The sequence below is a fragment of the Loxodonta africana genome, chromosome 12 (genome assembly GCF_030014295.1).
Source record: "Loxodonta africana isolate mLoxAfr1 chromosome 12, mLoxAfr1.hap2, whole genome shotgun sequence".
NCBI lineage: Eukaryota > Metazoa > Chordata > Mammalia > Proboscidea > Elephantidae > Loxodonta > Loxodonta africana.
Window position 1 is genome coordinate 86786403 of NC_087353.1, and position 26928 is coordinate 86813330.

General features: G+C 42.7%; 1 protein-coding gene across 4 annotated transcripts in view; it reads left to right on the top strand.

Moving 5' to 3' along the window:
* Positions 1-26928, top strand: part of LOC100662792 (integrin alpha-M-like) — a 43325-nt gene that overhangs the window by 7196 nt on the left and 9201 nt on the right. For 2 of the 4 annotated variants that reach the window (XM_023558982.2, XM_023558985.2), the window contains 24 exons: positions 2066-2196; positions 2588-2733; positions 3537-3690; positions 4545-4695; positions 5586-5659; positions 5813-5942; positions 6235-6377; positions 12897-13037; positions 13130-13339; positions 19242-19372; positions 19465-19628; positions 21573-21727; positions 21825-21956; positions 22313-22386; positions 22592-22733; positions 22830-22952; positions 23560-23639; positions 24514-24597; positions 24918-24993; positions 25500-25607; positions 25808-25891; positions 26033-26146; positions 26233-26334; positions 26557-26667. In XM_023558982.2, coding sequence (XP_023414750.2) covers positions 2066-2196; positions 2588-2733; positions 3537-3690; positions 4545-4695; positions 5586-5659; positions 5813-5942; positions 6235-6377; positions 12897-13037; positions 13130-13339; positions 19242-19372; positions 19465-19628; positions 21573-21727; positions 21825-21956; positions 22313-22386; positions 22592-22733; positions 22830-22952; positions 23560-23639; positions 24514-24597; positions 24918-24993; positions 25500-25607; positions 25808-25891; positions 26033-26146; positions 26233-26334; positions 26557-26667 — 2960 coding nt within the window. The remainder of the gene's footprint in view (positions 1-2065; positions 2197-2587; positions 2734-3536; positions 3691-4544; positions 4696-5585; positions 5660-5812; positions 5943-6234; positions 6378-12896; positions 13038-13129; positions 13340-19241; positions 19373-19464; positions 19629-21572; positions 21728-21824; positions 21957-22312; positions 22387-22591; positions 22734-22829; positions 22953-23559; positions 23640-24513; positions 24598-24917; positions 24994-25499; positions 25608-25807; positions 25892-26032; positions 26147-26232; positions 26335-26556; positions 26668-26928) is intronic. The other 2 variants (XM_023558983.2, XM_023558984.2) reach the window with 2 other exon arrangements.

Here is a 26928-nt window from a genome sequence, read left to right on the forward strand (position 1 = left end):
TTTCCATCTTTTTTTTAATTGTACTTTAAGTGAAAGTTTACAAATCAAGTCAGTCTCACATATAAAAACTTATACACGCCTTGGTATGTAACCCTAGCTGCTCTCAGCTAATGTGACAGCACACTCCTCCTCTCCACCCTGTATTCTCGTGTCCATTCAGCCAGCTCCTGACCTCCTCTGCCTTCTCTTCTTGCCTTCACACAGGAGCTGCCCACATAGTCTCATGTGTTTACTTGAGCCAAGAACCTCACTCCTATCAGTATCATTTTCTGTCTTATAGTCCAGTCCGATCCCTATCTGAAGAGTTGTTTTCTGGAATGGTTCCAGTCTTGAGCTAGCAGAGAGTCCAGGAGCCATGACCTCTAGGGTCCCTCCAGTCTCAGTTAGACCATTAAATCTGGCCTTTCTATGAGAATTTGAGGTCTGCATCCCACTGTTCTCCTGCTCTGTCAGGTATTCTCTGTTGTGTTCCCTGTCATTGCGGTCATTGGTGGTAGCTGGCCACTATCTAGTTCTTCTGGTCTCAGGCTGATGGAGTCTCTGGTTTATGTGACCCTTTCTGTCTCTCCATTTCCATTTCTTGAATCTGCCAGAATCCTTTTAGCCTCCATTCCCTCTACGTCAGTCAGAGTCCCAACTGTAACAGATGGCACACTCCAATTAGGATAATTCAAAGATAGTTTATTTACAAAGGGACTAATTAAAAAGGTAGGGGTAGGGTCTAGGGAAACTACAAGGGATGGTCCAGTTACTTAGGGCAAGCACCTGTTACCACCCCTCAGCAGATGAGATGAAGAGAAAGAGAGGTTACCAGAACCTGGAAGGAGAGAGGAGTGGAGCAGACCTCCTTGAGAAAAGCAGTGGTCTTCTGTCAGGGACAGAGCTGGCCTAAAGCAACCTTGCAGGGGAGCCAAGGGGAAAATACCCTGATGTCACTATGCTCCCTCCCTTTAATCTCCTTCTGAGGCTCCTAATTGGCCAAAACCAATGAGAAGCCAAGCCGAGCAGAAGGGATTCCCGTTCATATGGTCCTTACGGGCCATTCTCCTGGGTCACAGGGCAGGGTAGAGAAAGATAGAAAGAAGAATTGAGGATAGGGTCCTCAACTGGCTGCTAACTGAAAGGTTGGCAACTTAAACCCACCAGCTGCTCCATGGGAGAAAAATGTAGCAGCCTGCTTCTGTAAAGATTTATAGCCTTGGAAACCCTATGGGACAGTTCTACTCTGTCCTATAGGTTCTGCCTTAGTCATCTAGTGCTGTTATAACAGAAATAACATAAGTGGATGGCTTTAACAAAGACAAGTTTATTCTCTCACAGTTCAATAGGCTAGAAGTTCGAATTCAGGGGAAGGCTTTCTCTCTCTGTTGGCTCTGGAAGAAGGTCTTTCATCAGTCTTCTCTTGGTCTGGGAGCATCTCAGTGCAGGAACCTCATGTTCAAAGGATGCACTCTGCTCCCGGCGCTGCTTTCTTGGTGGTATGAGGTTCCCACTCTCTGCTGGCTTCCCTTTCCTTTTATCTCCTGAGAAATAAAAGGTGGTGCAGAGGCCACAACCCAGGGAAACTCCCTTTACACTGGATCAAGGATGTGACCTGGTAAACGTGTTACAATCCTGCCCTAATCCTCTTTAACATAAAATTATAATCTTAAAATGGAGGACAACCACAGAATAATGGGAATCATGGCCTAACCAAGTTAATACTGACTTTTGGGGGGACATAATTTAATCCACTATAGGGTCACTATGAGTAGTAATCATCTTAATGGCAGTGGATTTTGTTTGCTTTTGGTATATTCCCTTTGTAATTTATTTCTCCACTTGTATTTCTGGCAAATTTTTTCTTATTTTTCATGATCTAGCTTTCCCTGATGCCCTCAGGCAGAATTAACCAAATTCTTCCATATCATTTTGTCCATGTTTTTCCTTCACCTGGGGCCTGGGTTGTGTCTTATTCATCCTTTTATCCTCAGTGCTCAGTAGAGTGCTGACATACAAAAAATAAGCATTGAATCTCTAATTATTTAATTAATCAATTCATATTCTTTTTTCCCTTTTTTCCTAGAATGTCCTCGACAGGAGAGTGACATCGTCTTCTTGATTGATGGCTCCGGTAGCATTAGCCTAAGTGACTTTCAGCGTATGAAGGAGTTTGTCTCAACTGTGATGGAACAATTCAAAAATTCCAAAACCTTGGTGAGGGCCAACGAGTCCTCTCCTCCTTCAATTGCAGACATGGCCACTCAATCATGGTTTTCGTTCATGATTTCTCTTTCATGCTGTGTCTGGATGCAGACTCAGCATTCATTTCAGCCCTATCGATGGATATGGGTTGGCTTGGGGGATGAAACCCACATGTCTTCTCTGGTTCAATTCTAATACTGAGAGGTGGGAGGTATAAGGCAGATCTCTGTCCTTGTGAGGCAGAGGGATTAAGGGGCAGTGGAGAGAAGGCATTTGGAGGGTGGGTGTTTTAAGAGTTATGTAGGGCTTGCTTGGGTAAACAACACATTTTCCTGGGTGGGAGGTGTCTGAAGGAGTTGGGGGGAGCACCTTCTCCAGTATAACGCCAGGTGCCTGTTCCCAGTTCTCTTTGATGCAGTACTCCAATGTATTCTGGACTCATTTCACCTTCAATAATTTCAAGAAAAATCCTAACCCAAGATTCCTGGTGAATCCAATACTACAGCTGGGAGGGACTACACACACTGCCACGGGAATCCGCAAAGTAGTGTAAGATCTTCCCTCTTTGCTTAGGATTGAAGGAGGAAGTTATACTCTTAGCTGGGCTTTGAAGGATGAAGGGAGTTGTTCAGTCAGGGATGGGGTAAAGGATGTTTCCTGTGGAGAGAACAGCATGAGCAAAAGTGTGGAGGAGTGACTGTAATGGAATGTTCATGAAATAACAAGTTGTGAGTAAAGGTGTGAGTAAAGGGGGAAAGTGTGGAGAAGGTGGCTGGTGGGAGGCTAGAACGGTTAGCAGAGGCCAGGTCACTAAAGACAACCAAAGGTTTGGATTTTATGTCTTAGTGGGGATTCACTGAAAGTGCTAACTAATGGGGAGACATCACCACATCTGTGTTTTGGAATGCTCACTCTGATTTCAGCCTCTCTCTCTCTCTCTCTCTCTGTGTGTGTGTGTGTGTGTAGAGGCAATAGTGGATATTGGGACAAACATCCAGGAGGATAGGCTGGAGAACAGTGGCAGCATTCCATTAGAGGCCTGATGAGGGTTTATTTGTTTTTAATTTTTAAAAATTCAAATTAATAACAGTCTAAAAAAATCAAACTATGCCAAAGTATATAAAGGCAAGAGGACTTCCTTTCCACATTTCTTTGTCCCACTGTCCTCCCCTCCCCTGGTACCTTTCCAGATCTTGGGCAGCCACATTTCAGTGTCAGTGTCAGGGAGACTGAGCCCCTCCTAGGGAAGTCCAACTGTATTTGTGTCTGTGGCTCAGCTGACATTTCCTCTTGAGGATTAATAGTACTTCTGTCTACTTGCATTTGACTTTGTCACTTCCTTTCCTGGACAGAAGGGAACTGTTTCACAGCAGCTATGGGGCCCGGAAGAATGCCCTTAAGATCTTAGTTGTCATCACAGATGGAGAAAAGTACGGCGATCCCTTGAACTACGAGGATGTCATTCCCGAAGCAGACAGAGAAGGGGTCATTCGCTATGTCATTGGGGTAGGAAATGTGGCTCTTGGGCCTGAGGCTTCCTTGGAGGGTTCCTGATTGGAGTCGCCCTACCTTCAACTTGAAAATATCAATAAAATCAAAGCAGGGCAAGAGTCACTGCTAGCGCGTACACACCTGTACTAGTTCTTTATTGTCACAGTAATGCTGTGTAACAAACCATCCAAAATTCAGTGGCTTAAAACAATAAGTAAGTCTATAGGTCAGCTGGGCAATTTTTCTGGTCTCAACTAGGTTCACTGAAGATCTACAGCCAGCTGCTTCTCTTGGCTGACCTCTGTCACATGTCTGGGGGTTGCTAGCTCTGTCTGTTGGATTAGAATTACTTTGGCTGGGACAACTGGGGTGACTTGGCTTTGCTCCCTGTATCTCAACCTTCAGTGGGCTAGCCTGGGCATGTCCTCATGGTGAAGGCAAGGAACAAAGGAGCAGGTGGAAATGTGGAAGTGCTTTCTCAAGGCTTGCTTGCATCATGTTTGACAACGCCCCGTGACTAAAGCAAAACACATGACTGAATCCAGAGAAAATGAGTGTGGCAAGCAGGAACACCTTCATGTCAAGAAGACTCCACTTCTTGGGGGAGACCAACCGTGCACAAAAATACATGGCATAGCAAATGGTTCAAACGCTGGATTTCAGCCCCCAATTTCCCCCCTCAGCACAGTGCTCTTGTGCCCCACACAATCTGCCCTCCTGTACCCAAAAGCCCTGTCCCAGGGGCCTTCTGGTACATTCCCTCATTTGACAAATAATGTTTCAGATTTTTTCCTTAAGAATTTTCTTTGCTAGATGAGGACTGCTGCCCCCAGACAGTGTCTTATTTGGTCTCTGTTCCTTGGTAACAGGTGGGAGTTGCCTTTTTTAGTGAGAAAAAACTTGAAGAGCTTAATATCATTGCAAGCAAGCCATCTTCTGAACACGTGTTCCGGGTGGATAACTTTGAAGCTCTGAAGACTATTCAAAACCAGCTGCAAGAAAAGATCTTTGCAATTGAGGGTGAGTCAGGCTTCTGTGTTCCAAGGCACCTCCAGAGACAGCCCCTCACCTAAACACTTGTTCCCCTCTAGAAACTAGGACCTGTCAACCATTGGTATCTTGACCCACAACACCAACTCTGTCTCCAATTCCTCTAGCACCCAGTCATTCTGGCCCCTTTTGGTTAATTTCTTTGAAGTTGAAGAATCTAGACTCCCATCTCTAATTTTTCATGTCTTGGTTATAGGTTGAAATTTGGAAGGCAGGGGAGCCAAATCCCACATAGCATATTTCCAAAAATTTGGATGTGTTGCCAACATTTGTCTGTTTTTCAATTCTGTATCCCAATGCTGGGTACATAGAAGGTGCTCAATAAATCTTTGATGAATAAAGGAATTTAAAAATTGTGGAATTTCCTATACAATCTGAATTTCTGGGTTCTCTTGGGAATTTGGAAGATTAGACCCTTCAAGGACCATATTCCCACTTGGTAGAGCTGAATAGCAGCCAAACCAAAATGAAACTCAACCACTGATGAGTCAATTCTGACTCATAGCAACCCCATTGGTTTTCCATGGCTGTAAATCTCTATGGAAGCAGACTGCCACATCTTTCTCCCATGGAGCCACTGGTGGTTTTGAACTGCTGGCCTTTTCGTTAGCAGTCTATCTCAGCCACTCCTTTAAGAAAAAGAACATGTGTTTTCCAAAATAAAAAAAATCACACTCTGCCATCGAGTTGATTCTGAGTCACGGTGACCCTATAGGAGGAGCAGCTGGTGGATTCAGGCTCCAGTTCAAGACAATTCCCACCCGAGTCTTTTTTGTCTGGCCACAATAGGCATTTGCATTTACAGCCCCTGTTTTAGATTCTTCTGCTTTCTTTAATGTAGAAAATTCTCCTCCTTACAGGTACTCAGACAGGAAGCAGCAGCTCATTTGAGTATGAGATGTCTCAGGAAGGCTTCAGTGCTGCCATCACATCTGTAAGTGGCCCCCCATTAGATTGTGGGGGGTAGAGAAGAAGCACAAAGGTTTGGGGTTCTCTGTGCTGGGTACTCGTTGAGGGGTACTGTTTTGATGGGCAGCAGAAGTTTCTCCTCCCTTTCTCATCAATTCTGATCTAACCCTTTCCCCAGAATGGTCCCTTGATGGGTGCCGTGGGGAGTTTTGACTGGGCTGGTGGAGCTTTTTTGAGCACTTCAGAGAATAAAGCGACCTTCATCAACACAACCAGAGTGGATTCAGACATGAATGATGCTTACTTAGGTAAGTGGGGAGGGCAAGGTTACTCAAAGAAAGGAGCAGCATGTGGTGTAACTCAACTCGCGTGGATGTCTTTACTTCTTTCACAGGCCTTTGGAATAGATTTAAAGAGAAAAATTTCAAAATTTAACTTTAATTATGTTTACAAAGTAGAATATAGTATGGGGACCAGAGGCCCTAACTTAACAAGCATGGGGCTATCTCATTGTTCATACCCAAGGGATGGGCCTGCTTGTCGGAGAGGGAGCAGTGTCTGCAAGGGAAAGCACTTCTCCCCTTAGACCACTGTTTTCAGGTTATGCTGCTGAAGTCATCTTGCGAAACCGGGTACAGAGTCTGGTTCTGGGGGCACCTCGATATCAACATACTGGCCTGGTGGTGATGTTCAAACAGGATGCTGGCACCTGGAAGACACACGCTTCTGTCCAGGGGAGCCAGGTGAGTGCACAGTGTGTGTAGCATGAATGTGCAAACAGAGGCTCTGTGGGGGCTGAGGGATGCCAGAAGGGGCATCGCCAGATGTGATACATGGACCTCCCACTGCCTTCGAGTCAATTCCGACTCACAGAGACCCTATAAGACAGAGTAGAACTGCCCCATAGAGTTTCCAAGGAGTGCCTGGTGGACTCGAATTGCCGACCTTTTGGTTAGCAGCTGTAGCACTTAACCACTACGCCACCAGGGTTTCCTGATACATGGCAGAGCCTTGTAAGGGAGTCTGCAGAGGGCTTTGCATTTGAGAATGTTGTGTCCTCAGCTTTTCTAACAACAATAAATAACAACACTTGGCTTGTACAGAGCTCTGTACCGGTTTACCTGTTCCCAGAGACTTCATTCAACCAGTACATAACCCATATGGTTATATTAGCTATAAAAATATTGAAATATATCTGTACCTGTCAATAAAGAGCTGCTTCCCTGAGATGCTCCCTCTGCCAATGTACTCTGGCCCCTCCCCCAGGATGCTTCGGACTTCCCCATGATTTAGCAACTATGAGGTCAAGGCAGGACACCGCAGGGGCGTCTAGGACCTACTCTAGCAAAACCACTGGACTGTGCCTGTGCAGCCCCAGCTGTTAAATATTTTCATTATCACCTTGCACAAGCAGTATGGTTGCTGTAGAGGCTGATTTGTGAGGCAAAAATCCTTATTCAAAACCATTCTTGCAAATCCCTGAAACAGAACCGCACCCACAATATTGTACATACAGTTCTGTGTCTTTTCTTTTAATTTTTTATCAGAGGCTCTCTTTGGCCTACAGTTAATATATCATATGTGGATCAAACAAGTTTGCCCTGACACCTGAATAGCTTGTCCCAATTCTTTGCTAATAGTCAAATTCTTCACACAGTCTTTCCAAAGATTTCATCAACACATGAATTTTGATGGCATCAGTGCCTGGTACATACAAGGGAGGGGTGGGGGAGAATGTGTAGGGAAATCCCAGAAGTCAAGTGTGGGTGTGATGGTACTTCTCTGTTTTGTGTGTCCAGTTCAGGATTACATGAGAAAGGCTGGCTGGTCAATTCCCTCACCCCGCTTCTTCACGCAAACGTAGTCACACAAACAAATTCTTAAACTGGGACAGTCTGGGAGCTATGGTTGAAAATAGGGGGGCATCCACACAAAGGTATCAGGGAACGCTTCCTGGAAGAAGGAACAGTTAAGCCAAGGCCTGAGGTGGAGGAGCTAGAGAAGTGAAGTGTGAGGGAAGAAAAGGGCTAAAGGAAGGAGAGAGCATAGGTCAGAGTTCAGTAAGGCTGGAGCTCAGAGTGTGTGTGTATGGGGTGACGGAGTCATGAGAGAAAACTTTGGGAAGGAGGATGGGAGACAGGAACCTCTAGAATCTGTCCTCTGCCTCCATCTCTACAGCCATCAACCTGATCGAGGCCATTGTCATCTCTTATGTGGAGTTACTGGTCTCCCAAAGTCCAAAATTGCCCCCCTTCGAATCCATAGAGGGAAGGTGAAGTTTCTAAATATGAAACTGTTTATAGAAATCTTCAGTTTTAGACCCATTGTTGACTACAGGCCAAAACATCCTCAACAAAACATTAGCAAATTGAATACAACAATATATAAAAAGGATAATGTGTCGTGACCAAATGTGGTTTATCCCAGGCAATAGAAGGTTTGTTCAACATTTAAAAATCCATCAGTGTTGCGGAAATGGACAAACTGATCCTAAAGTTCATAGGGAAATGCAAGGGTCCAAGAATAGCCAAAACTATCTTGAAATAAAAAAGAAACAAAGTGGGAGGACCCTCACTTCCTGGTGTCAAAACTTACTAAAAAATTTTGAATGATCTAGACAGCTTGGTACTAGCATAAAAGTAGACCTATACATCAATGGAGTAGAATTGAAAGTCCAAAAATAAACCCATACATCTATGGCTAATTGATTTTCCACAACGATGCCAAGACCATTCAACCGGGAAAGAAATAGTCTTTTTAACAAATGGTGCTGGGACATCAGATATCTATATGCAAAGAATAAAATCGGACCCTTGCCTCATATCATATACAAAAATTAACTCAAAATGAATCAAACACCTAAACGTAAGAACTAAAAGTATAAAGGTCTTAGAAGGAGACATAGGTGTAAATGTTCATGATATTGAGTTTGGAAATGGTTTCTTAGATATGACACAAAAAGCACAACAACCAAAGAAAACTAGACAATTAAACTTCATAAAAAAAAACTTACGTTAAAGGGCGCCATCGAGAAAGTGAAATGACAGTTTACAGAACAGGAGAAAATATTTGCAAATCATATATCTGGCAAGGGTTTAGTATCCAGAATATAATAAAGCAAACTTTAAACTTTTCTAATAAAAAGACAAATAACCTAATTAAAAATGGGCAAAGGATGTGGGTAGATATTTTTCCAAGGAAGATATGCAAATGGCCAATAAACACAGGAAAAGATGCTCGACATCATTAATTATTAGGGAAATGCAAATCAAAACCCAATGAGATACCACTTCACACTCATTGGAATATTAAAAAAATATTAAAAAAAAAAGTGTTGGCCAAGATGTGGAGAAATTGGGACCCTCGAACATTGCTGTTTCAAATGTAAAATGGTGCATCCCCTTTGGAAAACAGTCTGGCAGTTCCTCAAGCATTTAAACGTAGAGTTACCCCATGACCTAGCAGTTCTACTCCTAGGTATATTCCCAGAAGAAATGAAAGCATATATTCATACAGAAAGTTGTGCGTGGGTCTTCAAAGCAGCATTATGTATAACAGACAAATGATAGAAACAACCCAAGTGTCTGTCAGCTGACGAATGATTAAACGAAATGTGGTATATCCGTAAAATGAAGCATCATTTGGCAATAAAAAGAACAAAGTGCTGATACATGCTACAATACCGATAAATCTTAAAAATATTTTCCTAAGAGAAAGAAACCAGTCATAAAAGATTACATCTGTGTGAATTCATTTATATGAAATGTCCAGAATAGACAAGAGAGACAGAAAGTAGATTAGTGGTTACCAGGGGATAGGGGAAAGGAGGAATTGGGATTGGCTGCTAAGAAATATAGGGTTTCTTTTTGGGGCGATGGAAATGTTCTGGAACTAGGTAGTAAGGATGTTCGCACAACATTGTGAATCTATGGAAAACCGCTGATTGTGCACTTTAAGATAGTGAATTCTGTGTTATGTAAAGGAGCCCTGGTGGTGCAATGGTTAAGTGCTTGGCTACTAACCTAAAGGTTGGCAGTTCAAACCCACCCAATAACTCTGCAGGAAAGACCTGGTCATCTGCTTCCATAAAGATTACAGGCTGGAAAACCCTACTGGGCAGTTTTATTTTGACACATGGGGTTGCTATGAATCGAAAATAGACTTGACAGCATCTAATTACAACATCGTGTTATGTAAATTTTATCTCAATAAAAGAAAACTATTTTGAAAAAAAATTAATTTCACCATAGCAAGAGAGTAGGGAAGAAAAAGAAATATGATCACCTTAATAGATACAGAAAAGTAATTTGACATAATACAACATCCTTTCATGACAAAACCTTGTAGCGAACTAGGAACTAAAGGGGACTTTCTCAACCTCGAAAAGAGCTTGTACAAAAAAACCTACAACTAACATCATATATAATAGTGAAAGAAAATGCTTTTCTCCTAAAACTGGAAGGAAAGCAAGACTGTCTATTTTCTCTATTTCTGTTCAGTATCATATTGGAAGACCTAGCACATGAAATAAGGCAAGAAAAAAAAAAAAAGACATGCTTGACTCTGTGGAAAATTCCAAAGATTCTAAAACAAAAGCTATTATAACTAATAAGTTATTTTATTAAGTTTGCAGGATACAAGATCAATATATAAAAACCAGTTATATTTCTATACTAAACCAAAAATACCCCATAGGGTTTCCAAGGAGCAGCTAGTGGATTTAATTGTCGACCTTTTGGTTAGCAGCCAAATTCTTAACCAGTGTGCCCCCAGGGCTCCTATTTCTGTACTAGCAACAAACAGTTGGAGATCTAAATAAAAAAATCAGTACCATTTACAATAATACCAAACTTATAAAATACTTAGGTGTAAATCTAACAAAATACGTATAATACCTGTATGATGAAAACTATAAATCAGCGATGAGAGAAATCAAAGACCTAAATGAATGGAAAGATATACTGTTTCCATAGATTAGAAGACTGAGTATTAAGGTGTTGATTTTCCCCAAATTTGTCTATAGATTCAACAGAACCCCAGTCAAAATTCTAGAAGAGTATTTTATGGAATCAACGAACTGCTTCTAAAATTGACGTGGAAAATAATGGAAGTAGAATATCCAAAACAGTTTTGAAAATAAATTCAGATAAAACATGATTCAAAAAAGAAAAAATAATGAACCAGGCTTCATCAAAATTAAAAATGTTTGTTTTGAGAAGGACGCTATTAAGGGAATGAAAAGGCATGCCACAAACTGGAAAAAATTGTTTCTGGTTACGCTGTATATGGAAACCCTGGTGGTGTAGTGGTTAAGAGCTACGACTCCTAACCAAAAGGTCTACAGTTTGAATCCACTAGGTGCTCCTCGAAAACTCTGTGGGACAGTTCTACTCTGTCCTGTATGGTCACTATGAGTTGGAATCGACTTGATGGTAATGGATTTTTATCTGACAAAAGACATATGCAGAATATATAAGGAACCCTCAGAACTCAACAATAAGAAATCTAAAAACTCAACTAAAAAAATGAGCAAAATATTTGAAGGGACACTTCACAAAAAAGGATATTCTAATAGCAAAGAAGCACGTGAAAATATGTTCAACGTCATTAATCATTAAAACTGAAAGAAACCAAACCCACTGCTGTGGAGTCATAGTGACGCTACGGGACAGAGTAGAACTTCCCCATAGTGTTTCTAAGGCTGTAAATTTTTAGGGAAGCAGACTGCCACATCTTTCTCCTGTGGAGTGGCCATTGGGTTGAAGCTGTTGACCTGCCACTTAGCAGCTGAGCACTTAACCACTGCACCACCAGGGATGCTGGACACTTGTTGGAATGGCTGAGATAAATATAAACTGGCAATATCAAGTGCAGACAAGAGTATGTAGCAGTTGGTACTCTAATACAGTGCTATGAGAATGGAAAATGGCAGGGCTACTTTGGTAAACAGTTTGCCAAATTCTTAGAAAGTTCAACATACACTTACCATACCAGCAATCCTACTCCTGGATATTTGCCTAAGGGAAATGAAAACATGTGTCCATGTGAAAATTGCATGCAAATGTTTCTAGTAGCTCTATTTCTAATCACTGAAAACTGGAAACAAACCAAATGTCCTTCAACTGGAAATGGATAAACAAACTGTGGTACATCCATAAAATGGAATACGATATTCAGCAATGTAAAAGAATGGACATAGAACAGCATGGACGAACCTCAAATGTAATCATTCTAGGTGAAAGATGCCAAACCCACGGGCGACATACTATATAATTCCCTTTATATGACATTCTGGAAAAGGCAAAATTACAGAGACAAAAAGCAGATCGGTGATTGCTGGGCTCAATCACTGGAAGTGGGGAGAGGTTGATTATAATGGGGCATGAGGGTGATGAAACTGTATCTTGACTGTGGTGGTGGTTATATGATTTTACGTGTTTGTCAAAACTCATGAAACCGTACATGCCTTTGCTGGGCTATCAGTGAGGCCACCTCAATGGTACATGTGGCAGAAATCAGGTTGCAGGGAGTCGTGGCATGATGCCTCTCACATTTTTCCTTCCTAGAACTTGTCCCAGTTTGTAAATGGTATATACATCTCCCTAATTATCCATTTACTATTCTTTCCCTGCACCCTCTTGCACTGAAAGCTCTAGAAGGCGCTGTGTCTCCATAACTTGGCCTTGACTTGACAAACAGCAAACCCTTATTTGTTGAATGAATGAATGAGGGAATGAATGATGGATTAAATGGGCAAATCCTACAAATAAATTCTACATCTTGACATTAAACATCCTTTTAAAATTCTTTTACTGATATGTAGACATTGTTTCTCAATAACACAAAGCAATTTCTGGTTAGCAATAATTATTTTTAATCCAAGCCAGTTGATTCCTAATCAATCAGACTGTCAATTTTGGTTTTTATCCCCCTAAAAACGTCCAATGTATTAAAAGGTATCCTGTCTGTCCTTTCAGGCTTTTCTCTTTTGTATCACCCAATCCAACTTCTCCTTTGCTAGTATAATAATCTCCTTGAAAGACCATTGAGGGTAAATCCTAACCCGTGGCCCATTGACTCTATAATAGACTCCTCTAGCTGGCAGCACATTCAAATGAAAATTTAACATGAATTATATAGAGTATCACATCGGATCCAAATGGCTTTCACCAGCAGATGTGACTCTTCTTCAAGGGGAAACCCTCTCCATCCCTTTGCTTTTAGTGGGAAGAAGTATGTGAACCTGGCCCCATCTCTTTCAGATCGGCTCCTATTTTGGGGCCTCCCTGTGCTCTGTGGATGTGAACAGAGACAGCAACACTGACTTGGTCCTCATTGGGACCCCCCACTACTACGAGCAGACCCGGGGGGGCCAGGTGTCTGTCTGTCCCCTGCCCCAAGGGGTGAGTGACTGACAGGGCCTGGGCTGGGTGGGCCCCAGGTGTGGGGTGGAGGGGTTGTCCCAGTTGGGGCTAACACTAGTTTTGCTCAACAGCGGGCCAAGTGGCGGTGTGAGGCTGTTCTCCGCGGGGAGCAGGGCCATCCATGGGGCCGCTTTGGGGCAGCCCTGACAGTGCTGGGAGACATGAATGGAGACAAGCTGACAGATGTGGCCATTGGGGCACCGGGGGAGCAGGAGAACCGGGGTGCTGTCTACCTATTTCATGGAACATCAGGACTGGGCATCAGCCCCTCCCACAGCCAGGTGAGGCCCTGTCACTGTCTTTGTCATGACAGTTGCTGCTTCAATGATCTGTCCCTTTCGAATATAACGTTCCCACAACCGCTAGATCAGTCCTCCCAGGTTTCTTTGGCAGAACCTTCAAGAATAATAACACACACTTCAGAGAAACCTCAAAGTAGCCTCTGGATTAATTCTCACCATAAGCCAGGAGGTGCCTGGTGGAGGGGGGTAGATCATTACCTCCACTTTAGTGATGAGGGAGTCAGAAATGATCGAATGGCAAGCTGGATGTGTCTGGATGTAATTCCTTTATTTAAGTTAAAATACCGGTAGGTGACCAGTGGTTTGCCCAAGCCCATCTCAGTTTTTTGCACTGAAAATCCCACATCCCAGGAAGTGCCTATGGTTGGTCCCTCTACTTAGGAGTGTACACTTCAGGGATGTGCAATTTGTGCAGTCCCACAGGATCGCACTCTCAGAAGGGCCCTGCTCTGCTGTCCCCATCTTGAAATTCTTCATAAGTTTTGGACAAGGGGCTCTGCATTTTTCTTTTGCGCTGGGTTTGGCAAATTTATGTAGAATGTCCTGACGGGTTGTCAACCTGCATCCCGGTCTCCGCAATGGGTTACCTCTCTGAAATGGCTCCGTTTCCTGCCCTGTGGAGCCTACTCTATGGAGGGACCCTCACAGTCTGGTTCCATCTCACCTGTGTCGTATTCTCTCTCACTGCAGCCAGCTAAGGCTATCTCTGCTGTCTGGTCTCAGTCTCCGGCTCTCTTCCAGCCTCACATTTTTCTCGAGTCCTTTCTCTCTCTGTATCCTAACTTCTGCCAAATCCATCACTCCAAAGAACCCTGCCCGCACGTTAAAATCACCTGAAGGTCTTAAAAGAAACAAACAAAAAGAGATGTTTGGACCCCATTAATATAACCAAAAAACTGAACCTATTGCTGTCATGTCAGTTCTGACCCATGGCAACCTCATGCGTTATGGAGTAGAACTGCTCCATATGGTTTTTTGTTTTTTTTTTTTGGCTATAATCTTTGCGGAAGCACAACACCAGGGCTTTCTCCTCTCGTGCCACTGGGTGGATTTGAACTACCAACCTTCAGATTAGTAGCTGAGTGCACATTGCTTGTGCCACCCAGAGACTGGACCCCACCGATAGGGATTCTGATTTAATTGTTCTGGGGTTGGAACCCCAGGTATCAGTAGATTATTTTACATTTTGTTTGAAAATCTTTCAAATATATGGCAAAGTTGAAAGAACTGTATAGTGAACACTGATATATCTGTCACCTATCATGAAATTTTTATCATATTTACCATCTGATATTCACCCTTCTATCTATCCTTTTCTGTCCATCCATCAGTCCATTTTATGTATATTTTAATGCATTTAAAAGTAAGTTTTAAAATCTGTCCACTTTCCACCTAAGCTTCAGCATGTATATTTACTACAAATCAGTATTTTTTTAACAGTTTTTTTCCTTTTTTTTATTGTGTTTTAAGTGAAATTTACGTTCACGTCAGTTTCTCATACCAAAATTCATACATACATTGTTATGTGACCCCAGTTGTTCTACCTATAATGTGACAGCACACTCCTCCTTTACATCCCTGATTTCCCGTGTCCATTCAACAACCTCCTGTCCCTTTCTGCTTTCTCATCTCTCCTCTGGACAGGAGCTGCCCATTTGGTCTCATGTATCTACTTGAGCTAAGAAGCATCATTTTTCGTCTTATACTCCAGTCTAATCTTTGTCTGAAGAGTCAGCTTCCAGAATGGATTTATTTTGGGGCTAACAGAGAGTCTGGGAGCCATGTTTTCTGGGGCCCCTCCAATCTCAGATCATTAAGTCTGGTCTTTTTACTAGAATTTGAGTTCTGCATCCCACTTTTCTCCCGCTCTGTCAGGGACTCTCTGTTGTGTTCCCTATCAGGGTGGTCATTGGTGGTAGCTGGGCACCATTGAGTTCTTCTGGTCTCAGGCTGATGGAGTCTCTGGTTTATGTGGCCCTTTCTGCCTCTTGGGCTCATATTTTCCTTGGGTCTTTTATGTTCTTCATTTTCCTTTGCTCCAGGTGGGTTGGAACCAATTGATGTATCTTAAATGGTCACATGCTAACTTTTAAGACCCCATATGCCACTCACCGAAGTGGGATGGAGAATGTTTTCTCAATAAACTTTGTTATGCCTGTTGACCTAGATGTACCCTGAATCCATGGTCCTCAGACCCCCTCCCCTGCTACTCTGTCCCTCAAAGTGTTTAGTTGTATTCAGGTAACTTCTTAGCTTTTGGTTTAGTCCAGTTGTGCTGACTTCCCCTGTATTGTGTGTTGTCCTTTCCTTCACCTAAGATAATTCTCGTCTACTATGTAGTTTTTTTTTTTTTTTTTTATGTAGTTAGTGAATACCCCTCTCCTTTCCTCCCCACCCTCATAACCATCAAAGAGTGTTTTCTTCTGTGTTTAAACCTTTTCTTGAGTTATTATATTGGTGGTTTCATACAATATTTGTCCTCTTGGGACTGACTGATTTCACTCAGCATAATGCCTTCCAGATTCATCCATGTTATGAGATGTTTCTCGGATTCATAGTTGTCCTTTATCATTGTGTAGTATTCCACTGTGTGAATATACCATAATTTGTTTATCCATTTGTTCATCGATGGGCACCTAGGTTGTTTCCATCTTTTTGCTATTGTGAACAGTGCTGCAATGAACCTGGGTGTGCATATATCTATTTGTGTGGGGGCTCTTATTTCTCTAGGATATGTTCCAAGGAGTGGGATTGCTGGATTGTATGGCACTTCTAACTTTTTAAGGACACACCAAATCGATTTCCACAGTGGTTGTACATTTTACATCCCCACCAGCAGTGTAGAAGTGTTCTAGGCTCTACATAGCCTCTCCAACATTTATTATTTTGTGTTTTTGGATTAATGCTAACCTTGTTGGGATGAGATGGTATCTCATTGTAGTTTTGATTTGGATTTCTGTAATGGCTAATGATCATGAGCATTTCCTCACATATTTGTTAGCCAGTTGAATGTCTTCTTTGGTGAAGTGCCTATTCATATCCTTTGCCCATTTTTTAATTAGGATATTTGCCTTTTTGTTGTTGATCTTTTCCAGTACCTTGTAGATTTTAGAGATTAGATGCTGATTGGGTTTGTCGTAGCTAAAAATTTTTTCCCAGTCTGTAGGTTGTCTTTTTACTCTTTTGGTGAAGCCTTTGAATGAGCATAAATGTTGGATTTTTAGGAGCTCCCAGTTATCTTTTTTCTCTTCTGGTGTTTGCGCGTTGTTAGTTATGGTTTGTACTCTGTTTATGCCATGTATTAGGGCTCCTAGTGTTGTCCCTATTTTTTCTTCCATGATCTTTATTGTTTTGGGTTTTATATTTAGGTCTTTGATCCATTTGGAGTTAGTGTTTGAGCATCGTGTGAGGTATGGGTCTTGTTTCATTTTTTTTGCAGATGGATATCCAGTTATGCCAGCACCATTTGTTAAAGAGACTATCTTTTCCCTGTTTAACGGACTTTGGGCCTTTGTCAAATATCACCTGCTCATAGGTAGATGAATTTATGTCTGTATTCTCAATTCTGTTCCATTGGTCTATGTATCTGTTGTTTGTTTACAGTTTTTTTTTAAGGTAAAATTTACGGACAGTGAAATGCACAAATTTTAGTGTCTTAGCCTTTCAATGAGTTTTGACAAATGCATACACCTGTGTAACATGTGCCCCTATCAAGATACTAAAGATCATTATCTTCCAGAAATTTTCTTCTTGCCACTTCTCTGTCACTTCCTGCCCCTAATCTCATCCCAGAGACAACCACTGGTCTGATTATTTTCCACCATAGATTAGTGGAATTTCATATAAATGGGATAATATGTTATATAGGCCCCAGTATTTTTCTAAATAATATTTTATTGTGTTTTAGGTGAAAACTTACTCAGCAAATTAGGTTCGCATTTAACAATTTTTATACAAATTGTTCCATACCACTGGTTACAGTTTTTACAATGTGTCAGCATTCTCATTATTTCCATTCTGTTTTCTCTGTTTCCATTAATGTAACTTCCCTTCCCCTCTTTGCCTTCTCATCTTTGCTTTTGGGTAAATGTTGACAGTTTGGTCTCATACAGTTGATTGTTTAATGGAGCACATTATTCAAGGGTGATATTGGTTATTTTATAAGTCAATCTATCATTTAGCTGAAAGGTGAACTCCAGAAATCGCTCCATTTCCAAGTTCAAAGGGTATCTTAGGGTGATAGTCTTGGGGGCTCCTCTAGTCTCTATCAGTCCAATAGGTTTGGCCTTTTTTAGGAATTTGAATTTTCTACATTTTTCTCCCATTTCTTCCAGGACCTCCTGTTGTGTCCCTGGTCAGAATAGTCAGTAGTGGTAACTGGGCACCATCTAATTCTTTTGGTCTCAGATTAGAAGAGGCTGTGGTTTGTGTGGGCTCTTAGTCCTGTGGTCTAATTTCTTCTTTGAGCCTTTGATTTCCTTCATTTTCTTTTGCGCCATATAAGTACAAACCCTAGTTTTTTGTTGTTGTTGTTGTTTTGTTTTTTAAAATAAGCTCTTTAGGTGCAGATAAAGCTGAGAAATGTTGTCTTACACATTTCTCTCTGGGTGGCAGAGACTCACTCCCCAGCTATATGAGTATTATAATTATGTTTCTTTTCACTGCTGCTTGCTGTTTTCCTGTGTAAACGGAGGTTAAAGACTCTGATTTTATTTTTATTACAGAGTCTTTATGTTCTTGTAGAAATGTAAAAGTCTGTAGTTAACAGTGAAAGCCTTAGCTTCCTCATTCCCACCATAAGTCACCCTCAAAAGGAAGACAAGGTTAAGGGAGAGTGCTTCATATGTCCACAGGCGCATGCGCGCACACACACACACATACACACACGTTACTTTGGGAGTAAACAAATACAAAAAGGATCATTCTATCCTATTCTCCTGTTTACATTTTTCACTTCCTTTTTTCCTGCGGTTGGGGCTGGGTGTGCGGAGCTGGTATGATTCTCCAAAATAACACAGCATTTCAAAACACAACTTCCTCCCAACAGAATACAATTACTTTTCTCTTGAAAAAAATTTGAGGTATAATATACATGCAGTAAGTACACAGATCTGAAGTGATGGATTTTTAAATATGTATAAACCCAAGTAACAACCACTTAGATTAAGATAACATACGTTTCCAGCATCCCATGTTTCTCCATGCCTCCTTCCAGTTGACAAAATCACTTAAAATTTTTCTTTTTAACTTATTACTTGACTTATTTTTCAGTGTCATTTTTGCACACAGTTTGAAGTGAAACGATTCCAAAAGGCTCATTATAAAAAAAACAACAATTTCCACACACATATTTCCACTTCTCTCTATGAAACTACTTTCAGCTCTTTCACTGATTCTCCATACTCCCAAATAACATGATCATTTTGTTACTTCTTGATATTCGTTTTAGCAATGATTTCCCACTATGGGAGGTAACGGTTGAGCTCTCAGCTCAGCTCTTGCCACACATTAACACCCCTTCCGTTCCCCCACCATCCTGTCTCATTCATTCCTTGTATTTATATGATAATTTTGGTTAGATCAATATTCAGTGTTTACATTATCCTGACCATGTAAATGAGATTCACTTGAGCCAAATAGTATACTCTGTACTTTTCTTTTCCTGTACAATTTTTTGTTTTCCCTGGAAAACCCAGGTATTTGATGGAAATTTTGGGTATCATATTAAGATTGTGGTCTAAGGTGAATTGTTCCTCTAATTCCTTAAAAGAAGTTATGGAAGATGAGACTTGAGTGGAGACCAGAGAACTTATCAGGTCACCCTGGGTGACACATTTTACTGTTTTTTCTCATTCTCTTTCTCTCCTCTTTTTTGCCTCAGCGGGTTGAAGGCTCTCAGCTGTCTCCCCGGCTCCAGTATTTTGGTCAGTCACTGAGTGGGGGCCAGGATATGACAATGGATGGTCTGGTGGACCTGGCTGTAGGAGCCCAGGAGCATATGCTGCTGCTCAGGTGAGAATCTCTTTGGAGCACACCAGGTGTCCTCTCTTGAAGGAGCCTCTTTGCTGTCTGAGGCCCCTGATGATCCTTTGATGTCTCTGCAGGTCCCAGCCAGTATTGAAAGTTGATGTGGCCATGGAGTTCACACCCAGGGAAGTGGCAAGGAATGCATTTGAATGTCGTGAACAGGTGCTGAAAAACCAGAATGCTGGGGAGGTCAGAGTCTGCTTCCGTGTGCGGAAAATCACACGGGACCGACTGGGAGAAGGTGAGGCTTGGTAGGAAATTCTGAAAAAGTTAAATGGCAGCCAAGTCTGCTCAGCCTTCCAGCTGTCCAGAGCTCAGTTCTCAAAGGCTCTGACAAGCCTTCTCCAAGTTTGGCTGAGTGAGCAGGCTATCTCTGTGCTAGTCGTAGAGTCTCAGAAAACCCCATCAAAGAAGTGAGCATGTAATCATCCCTTATTCTCTTAGTTCTCCAGAGAACCAAATACACCACATCTGTGAATCAAACAGGGTTTTTTATGTGAGAAAGAATTCATTTAAAGGGGAAATTGAGTTGATTAAACCAAACACAAATTCACAAAACATTCAATCATGGATTTTTTCGCAACCAGCCTGACTTCTTCCTTTATTTGTATTCCCAAAGAATGGCATGATACTTGAAATGGGGGAATGGTAATGCTGGTACTAAAAAGAAACAGGGTGGAGGAAGAACACAATTAACTTTCTAGAAGCAGTCTTATTAGTCTAAAGAGACAGCAGTCAGAGTTAGGGGCAGTCAGCATGGCTGGAAATTGAGAGACAAGGTCTTAGAGAGTAGGAAATTACAGGCAAGGTACTGCAAAATCTACACAGAAACTCCTTTCAAGTCATTGGCTGACTCCTAAGCCATGTATGCTCAGTTCAATACACTAAGAAATCCAGTAGAAAACTAGTTGGGAAACTAAAGAGCTGAGCAGGGAATTCAGCAGATTTCTAGGACTTAAGAGACAAAGATATGAGAGGAGTCTTGGCAAACACGTAGGTCTTTCCATTGAGACAATTAATTAGTAACCAAGAGAAACAATAGACAATAGAAACAGACCCATGGGTGAATTCAGAGATTAAAGATATTAGATAGGGATTTAAAAGTAACTACAATTAATGTCTTCCAGAATACAATGGAAAGGATGGAGAATTTCAGCAAAGACCTATGATCCATAAAACAATTGATTAGCAGCAAAGAGAAACAATAAACAATAGAAACAGACTCACATTTAATTTAGAAATTAGAGCTACCAGATAAGGACCTTAGAATAACTACAATTACTATCTTTAAAAGAAGAATGGAGAACGTTGGCAAAAACCTGAAAATCATAAAATAGAGTCAGATGGAAACTCTAGAAGTAATACAATGACTAAAATTAAGAATTTCATAAACAGTTTTAATAGCAGATTAGAAGCAGAACAGAAGATTAGTGAACCAAAAGACATTAAATGAAAGAGTTCAGATTAACATGCAGAGAAAAAAGGATGAAAAATACAAGAAAAAATCATAGGCGATGTGTGGGACATGGTGAAAGAGCTAACAAACATGTAATTGGAATCCCAGAAACAGAGGAGGAAAAAAAAAAAAAAGAAGCTACAGTGGTTAAGAATTTTCTAAAACTGATGAAAGACATCAAGATTCTCTACAAAGCAATATAAATATAAACATAACCTTATCAGTGTGCATTATAATCAAGCTGTTGGAAACCAAACCCAAACCAAAGCAAACCCAGTGCTGTCAAGTCAATTCCGACTCATAGCGACCCTATAGAACAGAGTAGAACTGCCCCATAGAGTTCCAAGGAGCACCTGGTGGATTCGAACTGCCAACCTTTTGGTTAGCAGCCATAGCACTTAACCACTAGGCTACCAGGGTTTCCATTGGAAACCAAAGCAGCCTGAAAAATCATTAACTTTATGGTATGTAATAGAAGGTGATCCTTTACTGAGCACGTAGTATGTGGCAGACACTGTGCTAAACTCTTTTAGGCATTATTTCATTTATCTTCACCAATGGGAAGGTGCAGTTATTATTTTCACTTTAAAAACAAGGAGTTGAGACTCGGAAAGGTCAGATAACAAGCTGAAATCACACAGCTGGGGAGCAATGGAGTTGTGCCTCATAACCCTCTCCTTCTGACTCTAAAGCCTGGACTCCTCACCCAGTGCTATTCTGCCCCTTCAGGACAGATCCAGAGCATCATCACTTATGACTTGGCTCTGGACTCTGGCCGCCCAAACCCCCGTGCCATCTTTGATGAGACAAAGAACAGTACACATAGACAAACAAGGACCTTGGCAATGACGGCGAATTGTGGCACCCTGAAGCTATTGTTACCGGTGAGCAGGCCGGTGATTGGACCCCCAGGTCCTCCGAGCATGGGGTGGATTTGGGAAGCTGGGGAGGGCACACTCCCATACCCTCATTGTCTCTTAGGATTGTGTAGAGGACTCAGTGACCCCCATCATCTTGCGCCTCAACTTCTCTTTGGTGGGGCGGCCCGCACCCTCTTTCGGAAATCTCCGTCCAGTGCTGGCTGTGGATGCTCAGAGACTCTTCACAGCCTTGGTGAGTCCTAGATTTGGGGCCCTGTGGGCATGGAAACTGGAAACCCTGGTGGCGTAGTGGTTATGTGCTACACCTGTTAATCAAGAGGTTGACAGTTCTAATCCACCAGGTGCTCCTTGGAAACTCTATGGGGCAATTCTACTCTGTCCTATAGAGTCACTATGAGTCAGAATGGACTCCACGGCAGTGGGTTTGGTGGTTTGTGTTTGGGGCATGGAAAAGACCAGAGCCAAGATTACTGAAGCTCATTTTATTTTATTTCATATAATTTTATTTTGATATTTCATCTTATTGTTTTATTTCCCATCATTCCATTGTTTCCTTTCCTTTCATTTGATTTTATTCTATTTTTACAGTTCCCCTTTGAGAAAAATTGTGGCAATGACAACATCTGCCAGGATGACCTCAGCATCACCTTCAGTTTTATGAAGTGAGTTTCTTTTCCTCATTGCCTCCTCTAAACCTACATCATGACTAGACTGTATGTTCCTCTGGCCTTTGAGGGAGCCGCTGTTTGTGTACCACAAGTCTCTTGCAGGTGTCCTGTCTACTATCGCCTCTCTTCAAATGTTCACATCTGCATCCGCCAGAGCAGACTTGCCACAGCACCTCATGGTCTCTTGTTCCCCCCACAGCTTGGACACACTGGTGGTGGGTGGTCCCCGGGACCTCAATGTGACTGTGACTGTGAGAAACCAGGGTGAGGACTCCTACAGGACTCAGGTCACCTTCTTCTATCCATCTGGCTTGTCCTATCGGAGAGTGTCAGGGGCCCAGGTGACAGAATTTGTCTCAGGTTCTATCTGACCTTTTCTCATCCCTTTGGCTAATATGGCTGTCGAAATGACCACCTCTGCTTCCCTTGCTTTCCAGAACCAGCGCTCACAGCGATCCTGGCGCCTGGTCTGTGAGTCTGGGCCCTCTCCTGAAGAGCCTGGGAGCCTGAAGAGCAGCAGCTGCAACATAAACCACCCCATCTTCCCAGACAACTCTGAGGTCAGAACTACTGGCTCCTCCTTTTTCCCCTCTTTTGTATTCTCCTGAAATTTAGCTCTTTGATTTTTTTTTTTTTTTTTGGTAAATCCTTTTTTTAAAAAATTTTATTGTGCTTTAAGTGAAAGTTGGTAAATCCCTTTTTTAAAGACAGCTTTATTAAGATAATTCACATACCATACACTCCATCCTTTGAAAGCGTACTTTCAATAACTTTTAGTATATTCACAGAGTTATGCGTCAGCATCATCAATTGCAAAACATTTTTATTACCTCAAAAAGATACCCTGCTCCCCTTAGCCATCACCACCTCCAATACTTCTATCTTCTCCCACGGTTGACAATCACTAATCTTTCTTTCTCTATAGATTTGTCCATACTGGACATTTCATATAAAAGAAATCATACAATATGTGGTCCTTTGTGACTAGTTTCTTTTGAGTTAGCATAATGTTTTTAAGGTTTATCCATGTTGTAGCGTGTATCACTACTTTATTTCATTTTATAGATGAATAATATTCCATTGTATGGACATTTTATTTCATCAGTTGATGGACATTTAAGTTGCTATTTCTATTCTCATCACTGCCTCTCCTTTCTCCAAATCCAGGTCACCTTTAATATCACATTCGATGTGGACTCTGCTGCTTCTTTTGGAAACAAATTACTCCTCAAAGCCAATGTGACCAGGTGTGCTGTGCCCAGCCCCACCCCTCAAGTGTCCTCCCCTTTGAAGCTCCAGCCCCTTTTCCAGGGTGGGTCTTTGCCCTTTTTCCTACTGAATTTCCCTTCAGCTCATCAAACACTGATGGAGCACCCACCATGTGGTAGGCATTGCGGTCAGTGCTGGTGAGGCAGTCGCGGACAAGACAGATGTAGTTCCTGCCCTCACGGGGCTTATACTTTAGTGGCAAAGATAAACAAGTAAATCGGCAATTACAATACAGTATGAAATGAATGATTAAATGGGGGGATGTAGTTGTAGAGTGTTCTTTAGAGCTTGGTGTTCACAGAAAACTTCTGAAGATTTAGGCTGTGAGTTAGCCAAGCAAAGGCATGAACTGATGGTGGGCATGAGGTAGAAAGAAGGATGCATGTACCAGGCAGAACCAGGAGACTGCAAAGATCAAGGCGCATTTAAGGAATGGAAGCTCAGTATGGGTCTAAGCACCTAATGCAGGATTTAGGGAGTTGGTGGTTAGATATGGGCTGGAGAGATGGGCTGCAGCCATGTTATAAAATGACTGATAATTGATATTAGGGAATTTGCGGTTTAACTTATGGGAATGTCATGATGGGATTTGTATGCTAGAAAGATCACTTCCCAGGATTGGGAGCAGTTTTGAATTGGGGGACCAGTTAGGAGAAGGTTTCTGCAGACATCCATATCAGTGGGGATGGGCCTGGGCTAGGTAGGGGGAAGGAGTTAGGGAACAGTGATGCTAGAATGCAGGGATGACAGGAAAATTAGTGATCTTTTGGAAGTGGGAGGTGAAGAACAGGAAGAAGGAAAGGTTGAGTCTCAGTTCTGAAGAGCTGACTAGAGCTTTCTCTTTCCCTTCAGTGAGAACAACATGCCCAAGACCAACAAAAGCGAATTCCAGCTGGAACTGCCTGTGAAATACACTGTCTACATGGTGGTCACCAGGTGCTGCCTTAGCTCAGCATTCACCACTGAGCTGGACATGGGCAATTATGTATTTGTGTGTAATGTGTCTGAGTATATGTGCATGTGTATCTGTGTGACTGTGTATGTGTTTATATATTTGTGTGTGTGTATGAATGGCCCAAACTGGCCCACACTGTGTCCAACATTCATTGTCCCTTCACATCATCTTGCCTGCACCCGTCAGGGTCACATTACCCACGTGCCTCTTCACCCCTTTACACTCTTAGCCCCAGATGCCTTCCCGGAACAGCCCTGATGCTCTGTTGTCTCCTGCCCCTACCCCTTCTTTATCCCATCAGCCTTGAGCACTCTACCAAATATCTCAACTTCACAGCCTCAGAGAAGACCAGCCTGATTATGGAGCATCAATATCAGGTGGGGAGCTGGGGAAGTCTGGGTTCTGAGAAGGAGGCTGGGGAGGAAAATCAATGTGATAGGAATGCAGAAATAATGATGGGAACCATGTATAAAGTGCCTACTATGTGCTAAGCACAGTTCTAAGCTCCTTCTCACTCTCTACACACACAAACATGCACATATGCATATGTACACACACACGTAAATAATTAACTCATTTTATCTTCATAAGAACTCTGTGCACTAAGCACTGTCATTATTCCCAGTTTACAGATGAAGGAACTGGGGCTCAGAGATGTTAAAAAACATGTCCAAGGTCACTCAAGAGCCTTTCTGGCTCTCTAGTGTTTAGCTACTACACTCTACTGCCTCCCAGAAAACATCCAGGGGGCAGGACTCCTGGGGAAATGAGGCCTTATTCAGGTGTACTGGGCTGTAGGAGGTGGGAAGCTGATCTCAGGATCTGGTAGGGGGAGACAGACCTAGAGACCTGACTCCCTTTCTGCCCCCCACACCCAATGCAGTTCAATAACCTGGGGCAGAGGAGCCCTTCCATCAGTGTGGTCTTCTTGGTCCCCGTCCTGCTGAATAAGGTGACAGTGTTAGACAACGTCCAGGTCAACTTCTCCCAGGTAAGTCTAGCTGGGCTTGAGGGGGTGGCCCCAACTCCTCCCTCCATGGCCCTGGTCTTTCCTAAAATCTCTTTCCCCTTCTGGATTTTGGAGCCGCCCAGTCTGGTCCTCACCTAGACCCAGGCAGTCTCATCTCTCCTTTATGATGGTCCCAGGAGCCCTCATTGCTGTCTCTTCTCACAGTGTCTCTCTTTCCTCAGAACATCTACAATTCATGCTACACTGAAGAAAGGCTTCCTCCTCACACTGATTTCCTGGCTGAGATTAAGAAGACCTCAGTGCTGGTGAGTGGGACTCGTGGGCCCTCAGCTCCATCCCCTCGCTAGAACCCAACATGGCCTCCTCATTTAGTGGGCTGAATCCACGGTGATGTTTTCCACATTCCAGCTTTCTTAGTCATCTCCCTTCTCTCCTACCCTCCCCAGAACTGCTCTATTGCAGTCTGCAGGAGAATCCAGTGTGACATTCCTTCCTTCAGCACCCAGGAAGAATTCACTGTCACCCTCAAAGGCAATCTCTCATTTGACTGGTATATCAAGGTATGTGGGGTCCTGAGGTTCAGCCAAATGCAGATGTGATACTTCAGGGCCCACGGGTTCAGCTCCCACACTGCTCTCTTCCACAGACTGCGAATAACTACCTCCTGGTTGTGAGCACAGCGGAGATCTTGTTTAACAATTCTGTGTTTGCCCTGCTTCCAGGACAGCAGGCATTTGTGAGGGCCCAGGTATTTGTCTGGGGGCCCAGAGGGAGTGTTGGAGGGAGGAGGAAAGCTGGGCTACTGGAGCTCTTTGGGTAAAGAGAGCTAGAGAGAGAAAGGGAAGAGAGGGAGAAGGAAGAGTGAGGGATGGGTTGGGAGAATAGCGGGGCAGGGGGAGGGGGGTGGTTCAGGGAGTGCTAAAGGTGTGATTGAGGACATTTCCAGAAATCCAGAGTCTCTTTCCTCCAGACAGAGACCAAAGTGGAGCAGTATGAAATTCACGACCCTGTACCGCTCATCGTGGGCAGTTCCGTGGGGGGGCTGTTGCTTCTGGCCCTCATCACCGCGGGACTGTACAAGGTATTTCCTTGTTGTCTCTCTTCTCGCCTACTCCCCCCTCCTTGCTCCTTCTCCACCCCTCAGCTCTAAAAGCAGGAACTCAGCAGCTCCATTACTTGGCTTGACTCCCACCATGGAATATAGCTGTGTGACCTTGGGCAACTCACAGAGTCTCTCTATCCCTCAGTTTCTTCAGCTATAAAATGGGAATAAATACCCACCTCCTGGGATTGTGAAAGTAATTGGGTTAATACATGTAGAGCAGTTATAATGGCCCCTGGC